At 43.1% G+C, this 19,402-nt stretch overlaps 4 protein-coding genes across 4 annotated transcripts in view; 2 read left to right on the top strand and 2 right to left on the bottom strand.

Annotated features, from left to right (window-relative positions):
- The window catches only part of vps9d1 (VPS9 domain containing 1), a 19,986-nt gene extending 12,266 nt beyond the window's left edge, over window positions 1–7,720 (bottom strand). The window contains exons 1-7 of the mRNA XM_061077317.1: window positions 7,615–7,720; window positions 6,035–6,107; window positions 4,544–4,720; window positions 4,317–4,443; window positions 3,429–3,540; window positions 1,256–1,318; window positions 253–305 (exon numbers count right to left, since the gene is read on the bottom strand). Coding sequence (XP_060933300.1) covers window positions 253–305; window positions 1,256–1,318; window positions 3,429–3,540; window positions 4,317–4,443; window positions 4,544–4,720; window positions 6,035–6,107; window positions 7,615–7,704 — 695 coding nt within the window. The 5' untranslated portion in view covers window positions 7,705–7,720. The remainder of the gene's footprint in view (window positions 1–252; window positions 306–1,255; window positions 1,319–3,428; window positions 3,541–4,316; window positions 4,444–4,543; window positions 4,721–6,034; window positions 6,108–7,614) is intronic.
- Window positions 7,703–13,862, top strand: LOC133009007 (tripartite motif-containing protein 16-like). The gene is made up of 4 exons (XM_061076408.1): window positions 7,703–7,781; window positions 10,245–10,732; window positions 10,991–11,638; window positions 13,746–13,862. Exons 1-4 carry the CDS (start codon window positions 7,703–7,705, stop codon window positions 13,860–13,862), a joined length of 1,332 nt encoding a protein of 443 aa, XP_060932391.1.
- znf276 (zinc finger protein 276) lies at window positions 13,729–19,402 on the top strand. Its single transcript, XM_061077319.1, has 12 exons — window positions 13,729–13,797; window positions 14,988–15,331; window positions 15,997–16,312; window positions 16,404–16,450; window positions 16,534–16,926; window positions 17,238–17,298; window positions 17,556–17,639; window positions 17,723–17,833; window positions 17,982–18,057; window positions 18,221–18,338; window positions 18,439–18,538; window positions 18,910–19,402. The coding sequence occupies exons 2-12, from the start codon at window positions 15,103–15,105 to the stop codon at window positions 19,193–19,195; spliced, it is 1,821 nt and encodes a 606-aa protein (XP_060933302.1). The 5' UTR covers window positions 13,729–13,797; window positions 14,988–15,102; the 3' UTR covers window positions 19,196–19,402.
- Window positions 18,381–19,402, bottom strand: part of LOC133009816 (Fanconi anemia group A protein) — a 29,833-nt gene continuing 28,811 nt past the window's right edge. Inside the window, exon 43 of the mRNA XM_061077359.1 lies at window positions 18,381–19,258. The gene's annotated coding sequence lies outside the window, so the exon portion shown is untranslated. The remainder of the gene's footprint in view (window positions 19,259–19,402) is intronic.

Genomic DNA, 19,402 nt, shown 5'->3' with positions numbered 1-19,402 from the left:
ACTCAGAGGAGAAAGTCCCTGAAGATATGGTCTTAACAAGACAAAATACACTGTATTCACCATTGAGTCCAAATCGTCCAGATCTGATCAAGTCCTGCAACACGGCAGGTTTGAGTTGTTGTCATGGTGATAACTGTTTTCTAATCACAGGTTGTAAACAGACACTGAGATAAAACCAGGTCTCAAGGGATTAAAACAAACAAGGGAAAGAGGGAAAGAGGGAAAGAAGGTAGACAGGACTCGTGGTTTTACCTGTTTGCTTCTTCCTGCAGCCGGAGCCTCCTCTCCTCCATCTTCCTCTGAAGCTGGTTTCACAAACAGACTTAAGGAAACCTCCAATAATTTATAAAGTAATAAAATCTACACTCGCACGTTTCTCACTTCACGTTTGTTGTTTTCCCTCAAAGCAACGTTCAAATGTTTTCTATCATCAGATGAGAAGCATATGGGTCCTTCATCCCGGCTGCAGTCAGGCTCTACAACACCAGCACCACCTGATAATGTTCTAGTCCCTGTCTATTATCTTTATCTCCACTCAACCTCTCACCATAGCTGTATTTGTATTTTTCTTATTTATTTATTTTTTACTCAGATCACTACTATGCACAATAATATTCAACACTTTACATCTATATTTATATCATGGTCACTTATAATGGTTACATTGCAATATTTATATTTTTCCTTTATGCTATCTTGTAGTATTATTTATATTATGGTCACTTACTTTTTAATTATTTTTTCTGTATCATGGTCACTACTGTTGCAATATTACTTATAATACTTTTGTTTTCATTACAATAACACTCACATCATTCCACTTTCTCCCCAGTACCTGCTTTTGCACAGTGTCTGTTTTGCAGGTTGTTTTTGTTTTTGTTTCTGTACTCTCATTATGTGTAGTTTAGTAAGTGTATATATTTTGATCTTTCTTTTTTATTTCTATTTTTATCCCCGTTGTGTGGATAAATAAAGAAATCTAATCTAATCTAATCTAATCTAAAGCATTTTACTGCCCGATCCCTTTAATCTTAATAATACTAATTTAACTTGTAGAGATCACATAACTCAAAGCTGCAACATGCATCATATCCCTGAGGAGATAGAAGCCTCTTTACCATTCGTTTGTTTCCCCATTAGAAAACAATGGGAAACGTCAACTAGGCTCAAATCAGAATTAATATTTAATATTGGAGCGACCACACTTGATGATGGCAGTAAAGTGACCGGTCACCAGATGGAATCAGAAGGATACAGCATCCTGCCGAGCCTTGGCTATGATGAGGTTCTCCATCATCTGCCGCTGGAGGGACAGCTTCTGCATTTCAACACAACAAGGAGATGTGAATATTTAATAAAAACAACCAGACTGATACAGATTGTTGCGGATGAAGCAAACTTTAAAATGTACAGGCTGAAATCGGAAATGATTTCTTTGTCATCGATAAGAAAACTAGAGGAATGTCACTCAGAGCTGATTCCTCCACTACTGTCCCATTAAATCACAAACACTCACAGATTCTATAAATGTGTCAGATTCGTTTCATCAAGATTCACAAAAACGTCTTATTTCATAATGTTGATCAGGCTCCGCCCCCTCATTGAATTCTGCCCTGGTCCTCAAACACACAACCTCCTAGACGGCAGAGAAACTAGTACACATGTAGAAAGTCAACACACACACACACACACACACACACACACACGTTCTCTGCATCGTCTGTTCGGCTAAATTAATTATAATTTGAAAAATATCAGGACACTTCCAACAGAAATACTTCACAATGTTTTATTAATGAGATGTTTATGGACAACGGGGCCGATGCTCCTGTGGCCAGGGTCACGTGAGGTGGTGAACACGTCACTGAGTATTAGAAAATCTACAATATTAATATTTACAGAACGATTAATATTTTTAATTTTTATAACGTGACCACACGAGTCTTTACAGCTGCTTGGAGTTTTCATGACTGAGATTGTTGCTGACGGAGCAGAAACAACATCTGAGACTCTGTGGGTCTGTTGTGAACGATGCTAACCCGAGCTAACCAGAGCTGACCCGTGCTGACCAGAGCTGACCCGTACTAACCCGAGCTAACCCGTGCTAACCAGAGCTGATCCGTGCTAACCCGAGCTGACCCTAGCTAACCCGAGCTGACCCGTACTAACCCGAGCTAACCAGAGCTGACCCGTGCTGACCCGTGCTGACCAGAGCTGACCCGTGCTAACCAGAGCTGACCCGTGCTGACCAGAGCTGACCCGTACTAACCCGAGCTGACCCGTGCTAACCAGAGCGGACCCGTGCTAACCAGAGCGGAACCGTGCTAACCAGAGCTGACCCGTGCTGACCCGTGCAGACCATAGACTGGTGCGGACCCGTACTAACCCGTGCTGACCCGTGCTAACCAGAGCTGACACGTGCTGACCCGTACTAACCCGAGCTGACCCGTGCGGACCCGTGCTTACCAGAGCTGACCTGTGCTAACCCCAGCGGACCCGTACTAACCCGAGCTGACCCGTGCTGACCAGAGCTGACCCGTGCTGACCGTGCTAACCAGAGCTGACCCGTGCTAACCCGGGCGGACCCGTACTAACCCGAGCTGACCAGAGCTGACCCGTGCGAACCAGAGCTAACCCGTGCTGTACCGTGCTGACCCGTACTAACCCGTGCGGACCCGTGCTGACCCGTGCTAACCCGAGCTAACCAGAGCTGACCCGAGCTGACCCGTGCTGTACCGTGCTGACCCGTACTAACCCGTGCGGACCCGTCCCTACCCGTGCGGACCCGTGCTGACCCGTGCTGACCCGTGCTAACCCGAGCGGACCCGTGCTGACCCGTGCTAACCCGTGCTACCCGGTCCATGTAGCCTCGCAGCTCCTGATGACGTTACCTTCACAAACGCTTTGATCTTCCTCCAGAGGAGCCGCAGCTCCGCGTGACGGCGGAACATCCTCCCGGTCCCGTTATTTTACGTGACGCGTTACCGGAAGACTTCCTGCGTGCGGACCATGGAGGTCCCGACAGGACACAGACACACACAGACACACACAGACACACACTGAGACACCGACACACTCCGTCTGTTCTTATCTGACACCAACTGACCCACGAGGTCCACTCAGGGGAACGATCCAATCAGCTGCTCGGGCGCGTCACCGCGACGTCACCAAACCGGATGTACCGCCCACGACTCCAAAATAAAAAGCACGGGCTCAGTCGGTCTCTTTTTATTAGAAGAGATTTAAAAATAATAATTTCCATTTGAACTCTCTCTGCCACCGTATTTTTAACCCTGCCCCTCTTGTAAAGTTCATCAATACATTCAAAAAAAATTATTTCAGGCCATTTGCAAAATGAAAGTCTTTATTTATCGGACATTAACCAACAAGCAGATGAATAAATAAAATAAAAAGAAACACACACTCACCAGAGACGTCTTCTGATTGGCCTGACCCGGGGGCAGCCGCGCCAGACGAGCTGCATAGTTTGCTTTTAACTTCTGGTTCTGACGCGAAGCTTGTTCAATGGGTGTCAGCTCCCTACACACACACACACACAGACACACACAGATACACACCGGACACACAGAGAGAGAGAGACACACAAAGTAAATACAAACAAGCCTCATAAGACAGCTTCTCGTTCCCTCTGCCTTCATGACAGAATTTTAATAAATCAACTGCACGTGAGGCCGTGAAAAAGTTCTGCAGCTTCAACATTTTCACCCTTAAGGTTTAAAGTGAACTGAATAAACAATTCACAATAAGAGGAGCAAGAATTTTAAAAGGGTTTTCATTCATTCCCAAAAGTGTTGATTTTCACGATTTTTGTAAAAGTTCTAGAAGGAATCCATGAGAGACGGTTATTAGAAATCCCTGTCATTATATTATATTATATTTATATTTTCCTTTATACTATCTTGTAGTATTATTTATATTATGGTCACTTACTTTTAATTATTTTTTCTGTATCATGGTCACTACTGTTGCAATATTACTTATAATACTTTTGTTTTCATTACAATAACACTCACATCACTCCACTTTCTCCCCAGTTCCTGCTTTTGCACAGTGTCTGTTTTGCAGGTTGTTTTTGTTTTCTGTATATTTTTACTCTCATTATGTGTAGTTTAGTAAGTGTATATATTTTGATCTTTCTTTTTTATTGTTGCTTCGGCACTGTTATTTAAATTCTGTTTTTCTCTTTTCTGCTGTAACAAGTGAATTTCCCCGTTGTGTGGATAAATAAAGAAATCTAATCTAATCTCTCACATCAGAGAATATCTGACACTGAATGGAGCAACATCTGAGCTCACTTTCTGCTCGTGTCCTGTGACTCCTCGGTTTGTAGCTTCTGGAAGACGTCGGGGGGGAGGAACGGGGGGGGCTCACCGCCGCCGTCTGACAGCGACCGGCGGCGACCGGTCTTCGCTGGGCTCGTTCCTGCAGACGTGCAAAAGTGCTGATTAGTTTGTGAGAGACCTCTGGTGCAGCAGAAACTTATCAGCACCAGATTCCTCCAGCTGGACAGGACTGTGTTTACCGGTGTCTGTAGCCGTGGCGACCGGGAGGTCTGCAGGTGAACAGGAAGCGGCTGCTGAGAGGTCAATGGGGTCAGCACTCTTCTCTATAAAGGACTTGGCTCGCTCCAGACACTGCTCGGCGAGCCTCAACATCCGCTCCACCTCCACCACCACCTCCACCACCTCCTCCCTCTCCTCTGAGGAGCGGCACAAAGAAAGAAAGAAAGAGATGATTTATTTTACAATCAGCTGCTGAGCTACATGGCTCTGTTTGTCTCCTTCCTGACACGTGTTCAGATCCAGAACATGCAGCTAGCCTGAGTCTGAACATGTGGACCAGTGTTAATTTTGGCAGCTATTTTTGATTTAGTCTTAGTCTTAGTCTTTTGACGAAAATGCATATTAGTTTTAGTCTAGTTTTAGTCATTTTTATCCTTCTTAGTTTTAGTCTAGTTTTAGTCGACGAAAACAAATTACATTTTAGTCCAGTTTTAGTCACATTTAATAGCCACATTAAACTCCTTATCTTCCCTTCTCAGGTCCAGGGACCCCCCCCTGTGTTGTGTCTACAACTGCGTACTAGTCTAGCTTGCAGTACTTAGGTTGTCCATTAGATGTCCCTCCTATAGGTCTATAGCAGGGGTCGGCAACCTTTACTATCAAAAGAGCCATTTTGCCCCCTCTTCCCCCAAATAAAATTTGTCTGGAGCCGCAAAACATATTTGATAACAAAGCTGATAAAATTTTATATAAAGTTATACTATACTAATCTGTAGATTATTGCATTTATGAAATTATAGAACAACAATAAAGAAAACTGTTGACATTTTATGCCTGTGCTTACGTGAACGAGCTCTGAGTCTCAAAGATTCATTTCGTTACGTCTTCGTCTCGTCTTAGTCATGGGAAAAGGGGCGTTAACGAATATTTTTCGTTATCGTTATCGTCAACGAAATTAACACTGATGTGGACATGCTGACATTCTTACATTACAACACACATGTCTATCTGACGTTTGAGTTTGATTTTGAGCTGGACACCATTGTTTCTTATACTTTAAACATGTTATACTTTGTTTAATATGCAGATCTAACTTTTTTATTTTGATAAGGGGTTAAATAGAAACTTTGATATCTTTTTGAGTTGCACTGCTGACTTAACTTATAAGCCCTCTTTTTTTTTTTATCACGTTGGAGTTGCTAGTTTAAACCTACAGTTTTGCACTTTAATATTTGAGCCTTTGTTTACATTTTGTTTTGTGCTGCATTATACGATGACAAACAGTTTGTAGTTGTCAAGATAAAATTAACTGAAATGAAAATGTCAATTTGATTTTTTGGGAGGAAAATTAATCGACTAATCGATAAAATAGTCGACCGATTAATCGATAGAAAAATAGTCGTTAGTGGCAGTCGGGTGAGAACAGACGAACTCGGAGCTCAACACTTGATCTCTCAGGACAGTTTGTAACACCAGGTGTGAATCAGGTCGTGTCAGTTCTCAGGTCTTACGTTGCGGCGCAGCTTCCTCCAGCAGGGCCTGGGAGATGTAGTTGATGGTCCGGAGGTATTGACAGTAAGCGTCCTGCACACACACACACACAGGGAGAGTGAGCACATCAGCAGACAAGGCAACACACTCAGAGAACGTTCATCTAACAGTGTGGTGATTAATCAAGCTGTAGTTTGTATCGAGGCTATGTCAAGAGTTGAAATCAGTTTTTGACATATCTTTAGATAGATAGATAGATAGATAGATAGATAGATAGATAGATAGATAGATAGATAGATAGATAGATAGATAGATAGATAGATAGATAGATAGATAGATAGATAGATAGATAGATAGATAGATAGATTAATTTATTCATCCCCGAAGGGAAATTAAGTCGTCATAGCAGCCGGTATATTTGAATACAATAAAATACAATACAATACAATAAAATAAAAAATATTGAGGTAGAAAGAATAAAAAATAGAAGCACAAGATAAATAGGTAGATAAGGTGCAGTGGCAAGATGATGGTAATAGTACTGATGATATGATGGTAATGTTATTGTTACACAGTATATAAAAATAGTACAGTATATATAGTATATAATATAACATAATATATATTTATATATGATAGTAATTATACCAATATAATAGCAGTATATAGTAATAATGGCAGCAACAGTATGTATAATAATAATAATAATAGTAGTAATATAATAATAATAATTAAAATTATAACATGTACACATGTATAAATATGTGTATATAGACTTATATATACAAAGAATATACAGAGAGTATGATATAATATATGATATATAGTAGGGGTATAAATATAAGTATTTGACTATACAATAGATAATATAATATACTATGAGTGTAAGAATATGTAGACAGAGTTTGCAAAAGACAATATTATTGTATAAAATGATATATAATATCAATATGGTTTATAGAACAATATGGTTTAAACAGGCGCTTTCTATTTCCCATAATTCATTCTTTCCATTCTTACCTGCATGATTCTGTGACTGGGATTTTAATCTGCTTGCTTTTAGATAAAGGATAAATAGAAAATAAAAGTTGAATCCCCTTCACATGTCAGAAATACTAACTCGTTAGTATTTTACAGGCAGATCAGAGTGTGAGTATCATCAGATCTATAACCTGAGCAGTAACTCTCAGTGTCTTTATGCATCTGATCATGAACACCAGGGACAAAAGACTGAAAGATAGTTTGGATAATCTCTAGATATTAACATATTTAATGTGTTTTATGAGGAGAAACATCTCAAACCAACTCCTCCATATGTTAAAGTCTCTTTTTAAGTTTCCACAGGTGAGGTTCATCTGTGTGAGTCTGAATTCAACGAGTTTCTATACATTCTTATTCTCTATGTTCTGATCTTCGTCCCACCGCAAGAAAAACATGTAATTAATATATTTAGAGTAATTTAAGGGCAGTTAGCTCAGTGACAGGTAGCAGCCCCCGCCCCTCTCGGTGTGTTTACATGTCTCCAGCCCGGGTCCCGGGTTGATTTCCCGGGTTCTGATCGGTGTGTGTCCGTGCCCGTGTAGCTGTGGAGCTTCTCTACCTTGTGCTTGCTTCCTCCGTCCAGCTGGATCGCGACTTTGGCCATTTTCATGGCGTTTTGCAGAGGTTTCCCTCCGCAGTCCGCGGCCATGTTGTCCTCCCGACGCTCTTCTTCTTCCTGTTTACTCATGACGCAGAGTTACCGCCCCCTAGTGCAGCGGAGAGGAAGTGAAGTCACCTCAAGACAACAGAGGCTTTAAAGCAGTGGTGTATAAAGTACTTGAAAGCCATACTTGAGTAAAAGTACAGATATCTTACCTGAAAGTGACTTCGGTAAAAAATGACTTGAGTAAAAGTCTTAAAGTCGCTCATATTAAAAGTACTTAAGTATCAAAAGTATCTGGTGTTGAAATGTACTTAAGTATCAAAAGTAAAAGTACAAGTACCAAAATTAAAAATGCAAAGTGCTTTTTATAGTAGTCCTATACAGACACAAAACAACCCAAAATGTTTCTCCTCAAGATTTATCTCAACTGACTGAAACATTTTAACAACAATATGAACATAATGTAAACATTTTGAACCCTAGATGAGAGAGAGAGAGAGAGAGAGAGAGAGAGAGAGAGAGAGAGAACCAACCTCCGCTGCTCAAGTAACGAGCCAGTTTGAGAATGTAAGAAGTAGAAAGTACACATATTTTTGTTCAAATGTAACGAGTAAAAGTAAAAAGTCGTCAGGAAAAGAAGTACTCAAGTTAAGTACAGATATGTGAAAAATCTACTTAAGTACAGAAACAAAGTATTTCTACCTCGTTCTTCCCACCACTGATTTTAAGATACATTTATTTGTCCCAAACACATGCACAGACATGCACAAGCACACTCATGCAAGGAGGGAAATGTAACCTCAGCTTTTAACCCATCTGGTGCAGGACACACAGAGCAGTGAGCAGCCATGTACGGCGCCCGGGGAGCAGATGTTGGGGGAGTAAGGTGCCTTGCTCAGGCACATCACAGTCTCCCAGAAAAGGTCAAACTCGAACAACAGCAGCTCATGAGTTCTTTCTCTCCACAGAGTGTTTGCTCATTGTGGGGACTGTTGGTTTCTCTGTGAAGTTTAAGGTCTTGTTTTTATTATGTTATGATTTGGCTTTTAAAATGGAACTGAATTTACTACCTTTTTATTCGTTCATTCAGTTTTTTGCCAGTGATTTTTGTGAAGCACTGTGTAAGCTTGTTTAGATAAGTGCTATACAAGGAAAGGTATTGTTACTATTATCATTAGGGCCCGAGCACCGACGGTGGGAGGCCCTGTTGTATTTCGAAGGAAGCCTAGACGCTCAAATTCTTACCAAGGTTTGCAGGAAATTCAAAACCCTTAAATCAGACGGTGTGATCGTGGCAATGGCGTAAAATTTTGATAACACGCCATCAAAACACGATGTTCTGTATCTCAGACATACATGGTGCAATCAAGTCCAAACTAGACATGTAAGACAAGAGTCCCGGCCTGATGACATCTACACAGAAATTATGAATTAAAATCACAGCGCCCCCTCGGATGTATTCCTCTTACACTTGGTTGAATTCCTCCTCATCACTGACTGAAACCATGTCAAACTGTGTCAAGTGTCTCAAGACATTGATAACTGTGACTTTTCGCCAAACGCCATATTAGTGGCGTGGCGTCAAAGTTCATCAATTCGCCGTTAAACACGTAATTGCTGTAACTTCAGTGTTCATGCTTCAGTTTCCGTCAAAATAGATTTGTGTAACAACAGCACCCCCATGAAGATATTTATATGGTTTTAGGGAATGGGCGTGACAAAATAACTGACCCTAACTTGCGCCCCCTAAAGTGAAGCCCCGGCACTAAGATTTGCCGGCATGTACAAAAATCGATAGGGACATTTGTCTTTTCATGTCAGACAAATAAGTCTGATGAACTTGTCCTTGGGCTTTCATTAGATCAACTTCAACTTCTGTGAATGTCATTTCAACAAGATGGAGATATAAACTACCTGGGTAGGATTTCATCACCGGGTGTAACCGTGGCGTGGCGTTTTGATGATTCGCCCAAGAAAAGGGATTTATTATAACTTCTCTGTGCATTGTTCTTTCAGCCTCAAACCTCATTCACACATTCACAGTCCCGCCCTGATCAGATCCATATCAATATTGACACATCATTACAGTGACATGTTTTCAACTTTGATGAACTGCTCTGGGCTGCTGTACAATATACAGCTCAAATGATCTGAATATATATAAAAGAACACTTCAAAGGATTCATTAAGCAAATAGTTCTTTGTTGTCAGTTTGCTTTAATGTTACAGTGTCAGTGATGTTAGAATCCTTTGATGTCTTTAATGTTAGTGTCAGCGATGTTAGAATCCTTTGATGTCTTTGATGCGAAGATGAAAGATTTATACGATCTGAAGAGAGAAATTAATGTTTTTGACCTGAACAGATCTATTAGTCCAGTAGAGTGATAGTGATAGCACCACCTACTGCCAAAAGGAGGTAAGCCTCGTTTTTAAACTAAATTTCGATTAAGATAAAGGAGCAGATATCTGTTTCTGTTCGGAGGAAGTGAAACTAGGTAGACAGACCTTCACACCGAGGCCTGTCCTGGAGACAAACACCATGTTAGCTGCTTCACTGGAGGAGCTGAAGAAGACTGGACTCCAAGCTGCTCCTGCTGATCAATGCTATGCTGGACTTGAATATGTGGCCTGTGATGTCTGCACTGGGAGAAAACTGAAATCTATCAAGTCCTGTTTGAATTGTTTTGCCTCTTATTGTGAGAAACACCTCCAGCCTCATCTTCAGTCAGCTGCATTGAAGAAGCACAAGCTGGTGAAGCCCCAGATAAACATCTGCTCTCGCCACGACGAGGTGAAGAAGATGTTCTGCCGCACAGATCAGCAGTGTATCTGTTATCTCTGCTCTGTGGAGGAACATAAAGACCACGACACAGTTTCAGCTGCAGCAGAAAGGACTGAGATCCAGCAGAGAGTCCAGGACACAGAGAAAGACGTGAAGCTGCTTCAACAGGAGGAGGAGGCCGTCAATGGCTCTGCTGATAAAGCAGTAAAGGACAGTGAGGAGATCTTCACTGAGATGATCCATCTGCTGGAGAAAAGAAGCTCTGATGTGGAGCAGCACATCAGATCCCAGCAGGAAACTGAAGTGAGTCGAGTCAGAGAGCTTCAGGAGAGACTGGAGCAGGAGATCAGATCCCAGCAGGAAACGGAAGTGAGTCAAGTCAGAAAGCTTCAGAAGAGACTGGAGCAGAAGCTCACTAAGCTGAAGAGGAAAGACCATGAACTGAAGCAGCTCTCAGACACAGAGGATCACAACCAGTTTCTACACAACTACCCCTCACTGTCACCAGTCAGTGAATCTACACACTCATCCAGCATCAGGATCCGTCCTCTGAAGAACTTTGAGGACGTGACAGCAGCAGTGTCACAGGTCAGAGGTCGACTACAGGACATTCTGAGTGAGACAGAGGGAGGGACAGAGATTTTACAGATTGTGTCTCAAGTGGATGTTTTATTGCGACAACCAGAGACCAGAGGTGACTTCTTAAAATATTCACAGGAAATCACACTGGATCCAAACACAGCACACAGACAGCTGTTATTATCTGAGGGAAACAGAAAAGTAACATATATGAGAGAAGATCAGTCTCATTCTGATCACCCAGACAGATTCACTGTTTGGGAGCAGGTCCTGAGTAGAGAGAGTCTGACTGGACGTTGTTACTGGGAGGTGGAGGTGGGGGGGGGAGGAGAAATTGCTGTAGCAGTCACATACAAGAATATCAGCAGAGCAGGATACTCATATAATTGTAGATTTGGATTCAATGACAAATCTTGGATGTTATATTGTGATGGAAACAGTTATATCATTTGTTACAACAGCATCAAGACTCCAGTGTCAGGTCCTGTGTCCTCCAGAGTAGGAGTGTACCTGGATCACAGTGCAGGTGTTCTGTCCTTCTACAGCGTCTCTCACACCATGACTCTCCTCCACAGAGTCCAGACCACATCCACTCAGCCTCTCTATGCTGGGGTTTATGTTTGTTATAATGGAAACACAGCTGAGTTCTGTAAACTCAAATAGACTCCAGTCATTAAAAGCAGTGATTTCGATTCTGTGTTTAAATCTTTAACTTATTTTTTCTTCTTTCATTGATCAAAGTTCGTCCTGGTGACGTTTCTGCTCCGCACAGAGATCAGCTGTCAATCAAACACCGACCTTCCTTTATCACACATATTTAGTTCTTCTCACTGTAAAGACAGAAATCTATAATTACACTGACATGAATGTGTTTGAAAGAACCCGAGCACCGAGCGGTGGGGGGGCCTGTTTGCATTTTGAAGGATTTGCATTTCCATTTTTGGGGCTTTTTCAGGGCAAAATTGCTGTAACTTCGGTGTTCGAGGTTCAACTTCCCTCAAACTACATGTGTGTAGCAACAGCCCCGGTTCATCCTTCGCCGCACATCAATGACAACATTGTCTCGTTATGCGAAGCACACAAAGTTTGTTGGTGATAGCACACGATGTCCTATCACCAACAAACTTCTGTCTCATGATCAGAGTCCAAGCCTGAACAGCTCCATGTGCCATAATTTTCTAAGGATCATAGCGCCACCTACTGATTCACCATGAAACAGGAAGTACTTTGTAAATCCACTCTGCATTATCCAACCGGCTCCAAACTGCTGACCTATGATCTCAATCCTGACCTGAACAGCTCCATATATTAATATTAGTTCAGGGTCATAGCGCCACCTACTGATCAGTGTGAAAATTAAGTTGTTGTAACATTGTCCAATTGACACAAAATTGCTAACGCTACATCAGATCGCCTACTTGAACAGATCTGTATATCTGTACGTAATAATAGTGATTGCGCCACCTACTGGCAACAGGAACTAAGCTTTTTTTTTAAACTATCATTCGATTTACAGAAAACTTTCCCAGTGTGATATGCTATTTGATAGCGTGGACTGTGATGAGCAATTAGCAGGCAAGGACCTACATCGCGTGACTGATGCAGGAAGTGAAGCGTTTCTACTTGCCGCAGTGCGCAAAACGCCTGCAACGCAGAGACGTGCGCTTGTTCATAGATCGCTCTCTCTCAACCGACTGCTGTTAAAAAGTGATCTTTTATTCTTTAAGAGATAGAAGGTCCAAACTCAGTTTGGTCAAATCAAGTATTTATTTAGGAAGCAATGAACAGGTTACGCAAAGCAATGGGCTTGCAGTACATTAGTTGTATCAGAGCGCCCTGAACATCCGGCGCATGTCCATTTTATACAGTAGATCTTCGTTCCTCCTCCTCGGAAGTGAGCACGCGTAATTCATCCTCCTGGCTTTTGGAATACGGAAGTAGAACAGGGAGACACTCCCAGTGACGCTATAGTTGCTAGGCAACCTGCTTACTTCATAAAAGTCCTTGAACCACAGATGCAATGTGGGCCAAAGGTGTTTACAATGGGAGAAAAGATTATTATGTTTCAGCGAATTCAAAACATTCCTGAGCGTGTAAACATTCGCAACAACTTAACCAAAACAACATACAGCATTAAGTCAACAACGTCCTCGAGAACTTTATCAGACAGCTGTGAGACTGACCAACGTTGTAACGCACACACATATAATTTGTGGATTAAACCCTAGGAAGGAAAAAGGTTATTATTAAATCATTTGTACGAAGGCCTTATATCTAACTAAAACTACTCCTATCTTTATTATTAAGAGTTCTGTCAGCTAAGACTACATTTAAAAGTTTTAAAAGTTAGACACTGCCACAGGCTTCAACGTCCGCGGGTGCTTGGGCCCGCAAGTGCTATAAAGTAGCCCTAGTTATTATTATTATTGTTAAATCAATCAGTTACAAATAATTTAATCTTTATCCTAAATCTCTCATGTTTTAACTGAACACATGAATGGAATGTTTGTCTCCAGGTCGAGCACCTCCACCAGGGGGCAGTAGAGCTGCAGCTTGTATGTGATTCCTGGTGTTTTATTAATTAAAATAATCAAAACAAAAAATAACCTGCGACACCTGAACTGCTCAGTGTGTCGCTGTGACCAACGGGCGGCGCTGTGGCCCCATCCGGTCTCCTTGTTCTGGTTCCGGTAGCACTTCCGGGTTCTACTGTTTACATCTGCAGGTCCTGAGGAAACAGCACGCAGCTGCGGGATCGGGACTCACGCACGTTCACGGTAAACACGCGTCACTGCTGTTTTTAACGATTTCTAACGTGAACGGAACCGGTGCGTCGCGATGAAGCTAACGAAGCTAACGAAGCTAACGTAGCTAACGTAGCTACACGAAATTCACCAAACAGAGACGCGAGCGTAACGAGCGAACTGAAACATGCTTCATCGTATGAGAGGACACGTTCAATGTGACGTCAGATGGTCGGTTACTGTTATTTTCACCTCATGAAACTGACGATTGTTGTTTCACATGATGAGTTGATTCATAAAATCACAAAATATGATGGAGAAACTCGTAGAAACTGAATAAAGTCCTGTGTAAATACATTAATAAATTCAGCTGATACCAAGTTGTGGAAACAGACAAATAATTGAGAATTTTTTAAACATTGCAACAAGTGAAACGTGGGCAATCATCTCAGAGATAGTGAATAATAATGATAAATAATAGATAGATAGATAGATAGATAGATAGATTGATAGATTGATAGATGGATAGATGGATAGATAGATAGATAGATAGATAGATAGATAGATAGATAGATAGATAGATAGATAGATTACTTTATTCCTCCCCGAAGGGAAATTAAGTCGTCATAGCAGCCGGTATATTTGAATACAATAAAATACAATAGAATAAAATAAAATAAAAAGTATTGAGGTAGAAAGAATAAAAACAGAAACACAAGATAAATAGGTAGATAAGGTGCAGTGGCAAGATGATGGTAATAGTACTGATGATATGATGGTAAAGGTATTGTTAGACAGTATATAAAAATAGTACAGTGTATATAGTATATAATATAACATAATATATATTTATATTTGATAGTAATTATACCAATATAATAGCAGTATATAGTAATAATGGCAGCAACAGTATATATAATAATAATAGTAGTAATAATGTGGACTTATTTAGTGTATTTACACTTAGAGAAAACCAAGGTGATAAATAAAAGAAAATCAACCGACAGATGATAAAAGTATGAATGGTGAAAGAAAGAACTGTTTATATAGAGTTAATTCTATAAGCAGCACTTTCATTAACCTGTCAGCACAGCCGTCGACTTGAGGGATTGAACCTTCAGGTCAGTGGACAACCCTCTCTACCCCCTGAGCCACAGCGGCCCTGCTCGGGGGTTCGAGCCTGTAGTTTTAAAAGCGAGTTGTTTGATTTCCCCCGGGAGAAGGTTCCACCGGGTCGCAGCCGGGAGCTGGAGACGGAGGAGCAGGTGAAACCACGATAAACACGTTTCGAATCTCTACAGCGGCAGCAGGTTTCCATCATCAGCTACAGGATAAACCATGAAGAAGAAAGCCAGACGTCCCAGGCCGCCCGAGACTCGGCGGCAGACGGCGGTGAGCATCGGCGAGGAGAAGAAGAAGACGCCTGGAAACAGAGGGAGACCTCGGAAGACGGATCCAGTGGCAGCGGAGGATGTTTACCACAGTGACGCCGCCACAGACAAGACTGTGACCTCCGACCTCAGCCAGGAAACACAGAAACCTCCAGAGAACAAGTCCAAACCTTCAGGTGAGAGAGACAAAGACACCGAGCTCCTCCACAATCTGTCAGATTACCAGAATCAGAATCAGAAGTATTTTATTACCAAGTACGTTCAGACATACAAGGAAGTTGCTCTGGTTATTGGTGCAAACAATGAACATAGAAACATAAAAACGCAATAAATACAACATGCATGGAGAGCAATAAAAAATGGGAAACCAGTATATATTTACTCACTGTTTACCAATATTTATACAAAGCAACATTTATTTAAAAATATAAAAAGTGAAGTAAAAAGTGAAATGCTAAATGCAAAACAGTTAACAGTGTCATATTGCAATATGCAATGTAATGCAGTATAATATATGATATGATATAATGTGTTAATTAAACACATCCTAGATTATCTGTCACTTTACTCATTTATTTACCACTTATGAATTCAGCATTAACAGTTTAAGTCTAAATATTCCACTGACATTTGATCAAAGTGCTGCTTGTGGGATTAGACGTCACAGCTGAGGCCGTTTGACATTTCTGACAAAGTCAAGTTTCATGAGCTGATTTTTATTTGGTATAAAGTCAGTTTTCATCCTCAGTTTCCTTCTTTGCAGATTCAAAGACAAACAAATACCTGATTTAGGTCAAAACTGAGAAATATGAAAATGCTGATCAGCTTCTTTGCTCCACAGGCCGACTGTCCACCGCCGTCTGTCGCCTCTGCCACGGGAAGTTCTCTCCACGCAGCCTGCGTCACGCCTTCAACCGCTGGTCACGGGACTCCATCGAGGTCTTAGAGGAGGACTCGGATGCCGGGACCCGGTCGTCCCTTCTATTCCACACGGATTTCCAGCGGCTGGTCGGGGTCCAGTTGAACCGAGACCCCCGGCTGTCGGAGTTTATCTGCAAGAAGTGCCACGCCAAGTTCTACAAGTGCCACAGCATCCTGCTCCGGTTCCTGCAGCGCGTCAACCTCCCTCCAGCCGGGAAGGAAAACCTGAAAAGCCGGTGAGTCCAAGTGGTTTAAAATGTTCTCACAACTTCAGGATTCCAAATGTTAAAGTGGAGAAATATGAGCAGCTGTTTGTTTCTGTTTCAGGAAGAATTCAACGTGTCCGGAGTCGTCAGTAAATCTGGGCTCAATAAGTACAATTTCATTTATTAATTTCAGACAATACAAGTTAACGTTGGGCTTCACCCTGTTGAGACGTTCTGCTGTTTTCTTCCAGCTCCATCGTCCTTCACCTCAGACTCCAAGTGCCTCCACAGTCTGGTGTCCTGGGCTCACCGCCACGGCGAGGCCTGCCGTTCCTGCCCCGACCTGAAGGAGGTGCTAAAGGGCCAGTGCTGGGGCTCGCTCAGCGCCGTGTGGGGCTGCGTCGACGGTCACAGACACATCATGAACGCCACCAACACCGATCCAGGGCACCAGGTGAACCCGGGGCGTGGCGGTGGCGACAGAGTGATGTCAGAGGAGGAGGAGGCGGAGCCGCAGGAGGATAAGGAGGAGCATCCCGGCGGGAACGGAAGGACGCCGACAGGAAGTAGAAACACTCCCCACCTTCCGGCAGCAGTGCAGACTCCGAGCTCAGCACTGGTGGACCGGCCCGGCAGCACTGGAGGTGAGAGGGTTCACAAGTCATGAGATCACAACCTGTCACGCCACACGTGCCTGTAGAGGGCGCTGCTGCTCTGTAAACGTTCCATATTGTAGCTTTAACCCCCACAAATGTTATAAAGCTCTGTTTTTGTGAAACTGAGATTATTTCAGTTTGTTTTGCTCATTTCAGTTTGATTCTTGGCTCCTCCCCACATGTTAACACAACCAGTGACACACAGATGCATCATGGTCTGTTTACACTCCTTACTGCTGACTCGTCATTATGATGCCATGACTCACATGCTTCTGGATATTCTCATCTCGATTCGCAAGGTGCTGAGGAGGCGTCGGCTCGGCTGGAGGACGGAGCAGCTGACAGCGATCTGTCCGACAGGTTCGTCTCGCAGCTCGTTTTTAACTCAGAAAACCTCAGAACTTGTGGTTTTCTTGATTTGACCGATTTAAATACAGATGAACGACACGTCTCCACTTCCAACAAACACCAAGCCAAAGTATCTCGGACACTGGTGCTGGCGTCCTGCACCCGTGACGTCACTGGGAGTCAGAGTCTGAGCAGTCGCCTCATGTACTTGTCGTCATCGGAGTTGATTCAGATGATTAAAACCCCAAATATCTGATCTGTGTTTCCAGAGTCGTCTCCGAGGACGAGTTTGAGGCGAGTAGAAAAGCAGAGGGTTTAGACGATGAGTCGTTCCAGCCGCTCTCGGACAAGAGGTTGGTACAAATACTCTGAAGTGTTTGATCCTTCACTGGTGGATTCAGGTAGTTGTGATGTCACGTGGTTCTCTCGCCCTCAGAGCGACCGTCTCTAACAAGAGGAGACAGAGCCCGAAGGTCCCGGAAGAGCCCAAAATCAAAAAGAAACCAGGTCCCAAACCCGGCTGGAAGAACAAGTTCAAACCTAAAGGGTGCGACGGCAACGAGCTCACAACAAGACTCTTCAACACACAACCTCTGTTTGAATGTGTATTTTATTTCAGCAGATTGAAGGTGGTTTGTGGAATGTAACTGCTTCAGATAAACACAACGCACAATAACTGTTGTTTTTATTTAAAGAGAGGAACTTCCCAACATCTACAAGTGTCCGTATCAGGGCTGCACAGCAGTGTATAGAGCTCCGGATGGACTGAAGGTCAGTTTTCACATGACTGATATACACTTAGTAATTAACTCACATTTACAATGAACCGTACACAAGACTTTGTATATTTTTAAACCAATAAAAGCCAAAAATAACCCAGTATTTAGCTGATGTTGGTTGTTTTTTATTGAACTTTGTGTGTCTGGTTTTGTAGAAGCACATCAAGGAGCATCACGAGGAGGTGAGAGAGCGGCCGTGTCCTCATCCCGGCTGCAACAAGGTCTTCATGATCGACCGCTACCTGCAGCGACACGTCAAGCTCATCCACACGGGTGAGGCCGGCTCGGGGGGGGGGGGGGGGGGGGGCGCCAGCTTTCAGCTTTCAGTCGTTAGAGCGTTTCTCATGTCTGGTGTTGGTCTCTGTGTTTCCAGAGGAGAGGAACTACATCTGTGACCAGTGCGGTCAGACCTTCAAACAGAGGAAGCACCTCTCCGTTCACCAGATGAGACATTCAGGAGCCAAACCGCTGCAGTGCGTAGCTCCGCCTTCAAACCTCATCATCACATCACACCTGCATGAGAGGGACTGATTCTTTTAATGCGCCATTTTTCAAATTTGACAGATTTGCTCAAAGTTAAAGATGAAGAGGCCGTTACAACTTGACTGTCCTAGTACTGGCCAGACTCCACTAATACCCATAATGCAGTGCAGCAGTCCGTTAGTTAGTTAACCTCACTAAGAAACAGAACCTGCTTCACGGAGCTGATAATGAACGTGTGGCTCTCGATCCTCATGAAGAGGAAACTAAACTGAACCAATAAAACCAGAAGTGAATCTCAAAAACAAAACCAGGTGATGTGTTAGAAACGCTGTTGTTTTTAAATTCTCTCTCTCTCCTGCAGGTGTGAGGTGTGCGGCTTCCAGTGCCGCCAGCGGGCGTCACTCAAATACCACATGACCAAACACAAGGCCGAGGCCGACCTGGAGTTCGCCTGCCTGATGTGCGGGAAGCGTTTCGAGAAGGCCCACAACCTCAACGTCCACATGTCCATGGTCCACCCGGTGGTCCAGACCGAGGCTCAGAGGAGCCTCAGCCAGAAGCAGCAGCCGCCTCCTCCGCCGTATTCTGAGCAGCGCAGCATCACTCTGCCCGGGGGGGGGGTGGTGCAGCAGGACCAGGACAGATGACGGCAGCGAGTTCCGGTCCAGCTCTGCTGCTCGGGGACATGAACTGTGGGACAGGGACCGGGTCTGGTGAACAGAAACTGCATAGTGTTCATTTCAATCTGCTGTGTAACCTCCTCATGGCACCAAATGATTTTATCTTAAAGGTTCAGTGTGTAGAGTTGAGTGACATCTAGTGGTGAAGTGTAAAGTCGCAGCTGAACACCCCTT

Source organism: Limanda limanda, chromosome 8 (assembly GCF_963576545.1).
Source record: "Limanda limanda chromosome 8, fLimLim1.1, whole genome shotgun sequence".
Taxonomy (NCBI): Eukaryota; Metazoa; Chordata; class Actinopteri; order Pleuronectiformes; family Pleuronectidae; genus Limanda; species Limanda limanda.
The sequence above is the reverse complement of the archived record's forward strand: the minus strand, read 5'-3'. Positions and strand labels throughout refer to the sequence as shown.

Excerpts from the sequence above, each read along its gene's own strand:
- znf276 (XM_061077319.1), top strand. The coding sequence starts at position 15,103 with ATGAAGAAGAAAGCCAGACGTCCCAGGCCGCCCGAGACTCGGCGGCAG. Across the intron at positions 16,451-16,533 it reads AGTAAATCTGGGCTCAATAA|CTCCATCGTCCTTCACCTCA; the intron begins GTACAATTTCAT and ends GTTTTCTTCCAG. Across the intron at positions 17,834-17,981 it reads AACAAGTTCAAACCTAAAGG|AGAGGAACTTCCCAACATCT; the intron begins GTGCGACGGCAA and ends TTTTATTTAAAG.
- LOC133009007 (XM_061076408.1), top strand. The coding sequence starts at position 7,703 with ATGTTGTCCTCCCGACGCTCTTCTTCTTCCTGTTTACTCATGACGCAG. Across the intron at positions 7,782-10,244 it reads CCTAGTGCAGCGGAGAGGAA|CTGCTCCTGCTGATCAATGC; the intron begins GTGAAGTCACCT and ends CTGGACTCCAAG. Across the intron at positions 10,733-10,990 it reads AGCAGCACATCAGATCCCAG|CTGAAGAACTTTGAGGACGT; the intron begins CAGGAAACTGAA and ends AGGATCCGTCCT.